Source organism: Hydra viridissima, unplaced genomic scaffold (assembly GCF_058129835.1).
Source record: "Hydra viridissima isolate aposymbiotic clone 2 unplaced genomic scaffold, HvirCarnegie_v1 scaffold_7, whole genome shotgun sequence".
Classification (NCBI taxonomy): Eukaryota; Metazoa; Cnidaria; class Hydrozoa; order Anthoathecata; family Hydridae; genus Hydra; species Hydra viridissima.
In genome coordinates this window covers 12,841,237-12,850,532 of record NW_028324306.1, presented here as the reverse complement: position 1 = coordinate 12,850,532, position 9,296 = coordinate 12,841,237, and the positions used below count along the sequence as shown (strand labels likewise).

At 30.6% G+C, this 9,296-nt stretch overlaps 2 protein-coding genes across 5 annotated transcripts in view; one reads left to right on the top strand and one right to left on the bottom strand.

The window, feature by feature from the left end:
* LOC145184375 (uncharacterized) overlaps positions 1–4,885 on the top strand; it is a 12,379-nt gene extending 7,494 nt beyond the window's left edge. For 2 of the 4 annotated variants that reach the window (XM_090093673.1, XM_090093675.1), the window contains 2 exons: positions 921–1,286; positions 4,225–4,885. In XM_090093673.1, the coding sequence (XP_089949799.1) occupies positions 921–1,286; positions 4,225–4,885 (1,027 nt within the window). The remainder of the gene's footprint in view (positions 1–920; positions 1,287–4,224) is intronic. The other 2 variants (XM_090093676.1, XM_090093677.1) reach the window with 1 other exon arrangement.
* Positions 4,193–9,109, bottom strand: LOC145184793 (uncharacterized). The gene is made up of 5 exons (XM_090093678.1): positions 8,664–9,109; positions 7,577–7,896; positions 7,364–7,401; positions 6,194–6,298; positions 4,193–6,087 (listed from the first exon to the last, which is right to left on the bottom strand). The coding sequence occupies exons 1-5, from the start codon at positions 9,007–9,009 to the stop codon at positions 5,922–5,924; spliced, it is 975 nt and encodes a 324-aa protein (XP_089949804.1). The 5' UTR covers positions 9,010–9,109; the 3' UTR covers positions 4,193–5,921.
* Positions 9,110–9,296: the final 187 nt, after the last annotated feature.

Here is a 9,296-nt window from a genome sequence, read left to right as displayed (position 1 = left end):
AAGTATTAAATTTTGTTTGTATGTAAATAAACTTTTATTTATGAAATATTTTAGAAGCTTTTGGAAAGGCCTAATCTCTAGTTTATACGCAACTGTTTCTTAGAAAAGGCCTAATCTCTAGTTATGGCCCTGGGTTTATACGCAACTATTTCTTAGAAAAATAAAAATTAAGTTTCAACAAAATACGTACAGGAAACAAGCTTTCTCTTTTGCTAACTTTTTACAAGAGCTGGGCAATCGATAGTCGTATTTAAATCCGATATCCGATAAACCGATAGTTTCCCTAATTCCCGGTTTAAAAATCGATAATTCCAATTGTCCGATAGCTCAGAAAAATTCGATCCGATAATCCATAATCCGATAATCTGATGAAAAAGATTGGGAAATGGGAAATGTTGCTCATTAATATAAATAATAATATTTCTTTCCCACAAAGATAATTTTAATTTGCTAATGTTGTTTTTTACTTTGAAAAAGTTAAAACTTTTTGGCGCACTGGCCTCCGAAACGTCGTAGCCTTCTAGCAAGTGACTGTGGTGTCCTTTGACAAAACCGGTCTTGGCTGTTGCATTTTGTATAAATAAAATGTATAATGCAATATAAATATAAGTTTTACTATTATGCTCGATTCTAATTGGCTTTAGATGTATTTTATGCTAAAAAATTATTTGTTGTAACATTTTTTATGCAAGAAAATTATTTATACAAGAAAAAAAAAAATCAGAGGTGAGAAGAAATTAAATCTGGTGATTATTACGGTCCACAGTGTGCATTACTCTTCCATGACAAACAGCCTCAAATTAAAAAAAAAAAACATTTTTAAAATATTAATAAGAAAACCTGAAATTTAAGATTCAATTTTAATATCTAAAATGTAAATCGAAAAGTAAAAAAATAAACGTGTAAAAAAATTTTTTTAGATGCAGAAAAAGCATTAAAATAATTATTGCTTGCATTCTATTATCGAGCATGCTACTTATAATTTTAACTGGACTGGAAGAGCGGAATCGACTGATCAACATTCCAAAGGCAAAAGCAAACATCAGCGATAAAAGAGAAAATAATTCGGAAGATAATAAACCCCCCGGCAAATTATTTTTATACTTAATTCAAACAGCTAATTGCGTGCATGACGATATTATTTCTGAATTGGGTGATAGTAAAAGTTATGACGTATTAGTTCTAAGCTACAAGTCTCCATGTAATGAAAGAAAATATCAACACGTTCAATATATAACAGTAAATGAAAAAACCACTTGGACATCCGGTAGAAATTTTCTATACAGGTATTAGTTTCACTATTTTCTTTTAGATGGAAATTAAAACCAGAATTGGTATTACAAAAACCCACCCTAAAAAACCCACCCCAAAAAACCCACACCAAAAAATCCGGTTAAAATTAAAATCACAAATGAGTGTTTCTTTAGGTTGTTTTTTTTTTTTTTAGTTTTTTTTTTTAATAGTTTTTTAGTATTAAAAAAAAACATTTCTCGTACCTAAATCTTTAAAATGTGCTTTTGCTGGTTAAAACGAATAATATGTATAAAAACAAAGATCCTTAATGATTAAGTCAAGTCTGTAACGTTCATTTTTATCAGAAAGTATTTATCACAGTTTGTAAATTTAATACCCTAATAAAATACCCTTAAAAAAGTCCTTTTAAAGGGTGATAGTAAATGCCAATAGAAGTCCGTTAGGAGTGATTTTATCTTTCGGGATTTTTAGTCAAAATCAAAAAGTATTTTTTAGTCTTAATGTTTTTTTAATAGACTCTTGTTATAAGTAAATTAAATCTACTTATTTATGGCAAAATACTTAAAATTAATGAGATAGGATTTTTAGTACATGAAACAAGAAATATTTATTATTTATTAATTTTTCAAAACTGCTCTTTTTGCGCGATTTGAGAGATTCGAGGTATAAAAAAACAACCGAGTTATCGAAAATATGCAAACAATCGAATTTTTTTTCCCGGAAAAAGCAACAACATTTTTTATGATTTTCATAGAAAAGCATCTGGCTTCGTTTTAAAATTTGTATCTAACAATTTAATAATGCCTACATTTGCCGAAACACACAAAGAGTGTAGAAAATCAGTCTGTGTTATCTGTATAAAGAAAGGTAACCAAGAATTGAGTGAAACCTACAAGGTGAAAGTTCTGCAACAAGTTCAAAAAGATGTCAAGTTCACTGATGGAGAGAGTGTTATTAGCAACGTGTGTTGAACATGGTGAAGCAAAAGTTGTGCCTCAAATTTACAACTTTTAGACAACTGTAATCAAACCTCTTAAATGTTTTTCTTCTGTCTGTAAATGTTTCATTTGTAAAAATTCGGAACTCAAAGGAACTATTGGCTTTGTACTTTCTCGCTAATACCCTCCTAGAACTATCCATGAAAATCTAAGAAGAATGGCTACTTCAGATCCCATTGGAGCAAAACAAATAGCAATAACAGTTTTGGCATCAAAAGATGCATCTCCTATTGATACAATTAGACTTAGTAAACCAAGTGGAAAGCTCTTGAGAAAGAAATTTCAATTTCAATTTTTAATCAATTATTTTAATAAAGAAAGCCAATACACTGCAAATTTTTGTAGCAATTAGGTAATTAACTGCATGAAGCTCTTGAAAAGTTTGAACAAGTTGCAAGAGCTTGCTGCATGCTTTGGCATTATTTTGGATTTTGATTATTAATCCAAGATTTTAAAGTTCAAACAAAGCTACTTTAGTCTTCCAGTTTTACACCAAAAGTACATACAGTATTATTTCATGTCCCACAGTTCATCGATAGAAAGATATTTTGTCTAGGTAACTTTTTTTATGTTTTGCTGTTTTCCATTTCTTGAAAGGATCAGGACGATTTACTGAAGAATTCAAACCGTTGTATAATTTTGAAACCGAATAATTGAGATCAAATCAATAAATTAGTAAAATAAGAAATCTGCCAAATTAAACTTGCAGCATTTTGTGCTTTATGAAAAAAATTCCTGAGGTAAAAGTTTTGTACTTAAAGCATGTGGCCTTCGCTTATGTATAAGAGCTCATTATAGAAAAAGCTTAAAGATCAAAAATCTTATTAGAGTTCCAAATATAAACATTTTGTTATCTATTAATTTCTAAAAAAAAAATTGATCAAATACTTTATTTATTTTAAAATAGCGAGTATTCCTTGAAAATAAGCATACGTTTCTGAAAATTACCGTAGAAAGTTAGGGGAGGCCTTAACTAATGGGACGATTATTGAATGGGACAAACTCAGATTCTTATAGAAGCATCGATGTAAGAATATTCAAATTCCTATAACAAAGAGTGATAAAAACAAGAACTCAACTGACCGACTCATCCCTCCTATTGCTCTATGACCGTAATGACAATGGATGTTATTGTGTTTTCGAATGTAAAAAGTAGTTTTTAAAAATGCTTTTTTTTTTCTGATTTTGCAGCAATTTTTGAAGTTATGGAAAATAAAATTCCATGCTTAAGTAGATAACAGTCTCTAGTACTACAGTGAGTAAAACATTCAAGCTTAATTAATGGTGTTTTTGGTGTGACTAATCATTTTTGGATAAACTGATGCGCATATTGAATGGGATAAAATACTACCTATTGAATGAATTTAACAAAGTATTATCTACAGCTCAGCAGAGGGATGCTGCAGTCCCTTACTTTTATCCCCATGGGTAATGGGTATTATTTACACACTTTTATACTGCAATATTTTACTTAAATAAAAGTAACTAAATATAATATTCTAAAATGAGAAAGTTCTGCTTTGATTGAAATTTAATTAGAAATAAAACGTTTAAAGTTAAAAATATTTTTTGTGTGGTCTTTATGTATGTATCTATATATTTAACTACATTTACAATTAATAAACTAATTTGAAAAATGATTGAATTAAATACGTTTACTTTTAATTCTCTTATGTTTGTCCCATTCAATGAGACATACTTAATGAATGTGACAAATGTCATGCTCCAATAAAACTCTCTTTTTTCCAATAGCCAAATGCAAATCCAATTTTTTTGTTTTACCATATCATTGAGCAAGAGTCGGTGGTTATCAAACATAATTAAATATATATATTAAACAATTTTATCTACGTTTAAAAAGCATTTTGCAAAAACTGTCCCATTCATTGAGGTTTTCCCCTACTTTAATTTTGATTAAAAGTAAAGATTCTCACACGGTGTTTAATTAATGTCAACTGTATATTCTCTTTAGATACATATTTAACAGCTCAATAAATTTGTCCTACATATATTACACATTTATGGATGAAGACATTTACATAACAGAGAGCACATTGCCGCAGGAACTGAATGTCACCATAAATGATGAATGGAAGAAAATATTGAATTCAAAAGAAAGCATTTACAAGAAATACGAACAATTTCTTGATGAATACAGACCAGCCATCGGAGTCATTGATTATAAAGACAATATAAAAAGAATATGGCCGGATGTAAAACATCACCCGGTATCACCATACGGTAGCTCATTCTATTTTGACGCAATGTTTAACTCATTCCACAAAGATGTCATCCACAGACTATTGCCGTACGATGAAACGTTTGAGAACGAATCTTGGTGGATATCTCAACAGTTAATGCAATGCAAAGTTTACATCCGATATTACTCGCAAATGATTATGTTCTATCCATTCACTGCGCTTAACAAACAGCATTCTGCATATCCACAAGGCCTTCGTCATAGTGGCAGTATGTGCACAAAAGAGTTAGATTCTGCTCCTAAAAAAGTGAGTTCATCTCCTATAGCGCAAAAATTACTAAAGACTGGTTATCTGCTCGATGTTGCTCATGTTGATCCTTCTCCTCCAAAAACTCCTTTTATTGAGTATGTCTTGTTTGCCAATAATTATTGATTTTTACCCGATAACTTTAACATGGAAATTAAAACACTCACAACTTCTAACATAGAGAAGCATGTAGACAGCCGCTTAAAATGATAAACGAACTTTCTTAACAAAAAAAGTTTTAAGCATTTAACTTAATATTCCTACGAACAATAATCATATTTATTTTGTAAAAACTACTTGATTTGAAAAATTAAAAAGTAAACACAATTTGATTTAAATGCTCTGTTCTTCAAGAAATCCTCATTTCGCCTCATTAAATATTAGGAATATCAACTTCAAACTTATGCATAAAATCCTATGCTAAGAAACCAAAATTTGTCCTTCGAAAGGTCAAATTTTGGTCAAAATCTGACCTTCGAAAGGTCACATTTTAGACTCTTCCTGTCCTATACATAAAATTATGATGGGCTTTCGAAGTCTATAATTGCTCATGTGTCATCAGTTTTTAAAGATTTTCGCACAGATAGTTCGATCTAGATGATCCCATAAAAACTTGACGGGAAATGAATCCGGCGATTTCATATCAAATGAAAACTCGTCGCTTCAACCCAAATATTTCAGGTCTTGAGGATGAAAGACGCCCGGGCCAACTCAATCTGATCTCTAGAGCCTAAGGACGTCTGCAATTGGTTGGGTAAGCTTTCTGGTCACCTGGCCTCCCTTAGAACTTCCTTGGCTAAATTTTCATCACTCAAATTGCCCTCACCCAGTACAAAATCCTCACTAGCCCTCCCTCTTGACGGGTCTGGTTTCTTAGTTCAAACACATGAAAAGTATACTTTGTGTAACAAAATTGTAAAATTTATGAACCGATTTAACGAATTTTAAAATCGGATGAGGTTTCTGTGCCCTGGTAACTAGAAATTAGTCCGTATCGCCATTGATGGCAATAAACCAGATTTTATCTGAGAGACAATCAAAGCTACGTACATGGCGGTATAAATAATTTTATTAAGAGGTTTAAAAATCGGACATTTGAAGTCAGTGAGCATTTTTTTTGGGAGACTGTTAGAAGGTTAGATTAAAATATAAAACTCAAATACTAAGGAGTAAAACCAGCATCAGACATTGGTGAGTTTAACAGAGGACTTCCACGCGCTTGCTTGAATTTATCTATTAAGGCTTCGTTAAATAAAGTAAACTTCTCTCCATCGTTTGGTTTTTTTATTCTCTCTTTTCGGAGTTGACGAGGTGTGATTTGCGAATCTCTAAAAATAAAATACACTAACAAACGAATTGTCGATTATTCGTGCTAGCGAATAATAGACAGTTAAGAGTTGTGATAGAAAAAACCCAGCAAGACAGAAACCTTACTTTTTCGAACAGGGCTTTAATCTCTCTCTGCCATTAACAATTGACTGTAGAACGGTTGAATAGACGCTTTTTGAATTAAAACAATCTTTAGTGTTTCCTTTGATACTAAAAATTTAAATCGACCAATTTAATATGCTGATATACAGAAAGTATTTGCAAATCTTTTCTGACTGTTTACATTTGTTACACAAACCTTAATTAAAAAAAAAATTTAAGTTATTATAGCAGGATTTTACTATTTCAAGTTGAACCCTCTCTGCAAGAACTACCTGAAGTTTATTTTCTTATATGTGATGTAGAAAAGCACATGGGCAAATTTTGTTAGTTTTTCTTTGGGCATCAACAGATGTCCCATGTGTATAAAAGAAATTACTCATAAGATATTTGTTTTTAATGTCACCACAAAATCAATTTGTTTGACGGTTTGACCAGTTTTAAATCTGCTTCAAAATCTCTCATCCCCCCCCCCCCCCCCAATCGCTCCTTCTTTTAAGTAAAAAAAAATGCTTCTTGTGTTTCAAATAGTAGTGCTAATCTGCTGTTATTACTTGAGAATTGATTGGTTTTTTTATAACATAACTGAATAAAAAGTGTAATATGGGTAGACATTTCAATATTTGAAGTTCACTTAAAGACTGATTTGTGAATAATAATCAGAACCAGTTAAACGTACAACAATACGTAAAAATGAGATAATGCTCTTTATGGATTGGAAGCTCTTTAAAAAAAAAAGGTGTTATCAAAAGTATAGAAAAGTTTTTTGACTTAACCAAAAAGTTAAAAAGGTAATATAAAAATACTTTATCTTTAAATTGTATAGCTTTGTATATCGATGACCCAACCCCATAGCCATGTTTAAAAATAGGCTAACTGAGCCTGTACACAATAAAATTTTTTTATTTGGTACCAACATTAATTTAGCGCTTTTTTGCATTTATTGGCACCCACCCCCATCCCTCTAACCCAGCCACACTTGTGCAGCTACAACTAAATCCTGTATTCGCACTTAACATTTGTCATCATTACTAATATAATACAAACAATTACTTTCGTGGTTAAGTAAACTTTTAAATTGTATTTTCTCAGAATACCATTTTGAAAAAAAGATTTGCATTTAATCGGGAAATAATATTGGCAACGTTGGTTCTATTACATTAAATGATTTCTTACCTATTCAGCACAGCAGTTTTCTGCAAATGATTTGTATTCTAGAAATAGAAAACCAAGTAATGATCAGACATCATAAAAATTGATAAGCGTAACAAAGAAATTAAAAAACATAAGTAAGAATAAAACTATTTGTAAAAAAAAACAATGAAACCCGCTATAAAAATAAAATAGCTATAATAAATTACACGATCATATGAATAGGATAAAATTTACCATGGTAGACACCTGATGAGCACAACTTTGCCTGGCTAACTTTATTTCCTCAAGTGATTTTAAGTGATGCTGGAAAGATGGCAGCGGTGGTGGTGGGGGCGGTGGTAAAGGAGGTGGAGATGGGGCCACTTTTGTTTTGGTCAACTTCTTAGAAATTTTTTTATCAATGTTGTTAACAGTTTTCTGCAATGGAGTTTTGAGACAGTTTGATTCATTATTACTACATAGATGGTTATCAGAGCAACATTTACTATTTGCTTTAGAAAGTTGCGCTTTTTTGTTTAGAAGACGAGAAGATCTTCTTGTCAGACCTTTTGCATCTAAAAACAAAGTAACCAATCAAACTAAGCAAAGCAAATGTTTGTTGATAAAATAAGTATTGCGGATGTTGCCAAAAAATATCGTTGTATCTCATGCAACTTTAGTTTTTGAAATTGCTTTCAAATTTACGTAAAATTTATTACTTTTGAACACAAATCAAATGAAAATTATACTTAAAAAAATTGTCTTTAAACTAAATCAGAATATTTAACTGTCAAGTTAAATATTCTGATTTAGTTTAAGCCTTTTATCTTCAGATCATGAAATAGAAATTTAATATTTAACCTTTTGAATTTTGTTTGATGATTATATTCTTAGGATCAAAAAGTGGCCTGAACATGAGTCAATAGATACATTAGATAGTCATTTTCTCAAGACAATATTTATTGAGACAAGTATTGTCTCAATTAGTATTGTCTTGAGAAAAAGTTGAGTTACATACTCCTTCAACCATTATGAAACATTTACTTTTCTGCCTTAAGTTGGTTTTAAGTTTCATTTTGAGTCACACCTTTATGATTATTCCAGAGACCTGTTCTTTATATACTTGTTAAGTTAAACAACTTGGTGAAGTCTATCTCTATGCTGCACAGAAAAATCTCTTACAAATTCATTTTCTTTTTTTTTTTTTTCATTTTCAACTTATTTTGAGCAATAATACCTGCTATAAATAATCACTTTTGATCAGCATTGTCAAACATAATTTATCTGCTGTCTAGAAGTAATGTTTGCTAAACATTATAAATAGTAAATTTCTTGCATTTACCTTGTGAATAAATAAAAGCTTTTAGGGCATCCTCTTTAAATTCTGTTAGCTTTTTCTGTGCATCAGCTAAGTTAATCTCTTGTTCATAACTCTCGCCAGTCAACCATGACCAAAATTTGCTTTTCAGAAATGCAATAGTACTATTCTGCTCTAGCTCTTCTTGCTGACGTTTTCTGCATATACTGTAAAATGCAGAAGGGTTATAGTTCAAATAAGCAACTAGTTCCTGCAAAGCTACCTCTGTATTTATTGATGCTTGTTTTTCAAACTGTTCTGTTGTTAATCTAGAGCAAAAACGTTTAGGAGCTGGAGATTCTTGGTCAAATTCTCCAAATAGTTCAGTCATTTTTCCTATGCATGAACCAAATCTTCCCCCAAAACACAAGTATTAATTCATGTCAGTAGAACTAGAAAACAAAGAAAACAGATTCAACTTATTTTGACTTTATGAAGGCTCTTTACACACCACAAAATAAATTTATCTTAAATATAAACATGAGATATTGAACTACTTTGTTAAGGTCTTCATATTATTTACACATAAAGATAAATTATAAAAATATTAAGCAGTATGTAAAAACAATTGAACTATAGCTTATTAAATTACTTCATCAAAATTCTTATTTGAAATAA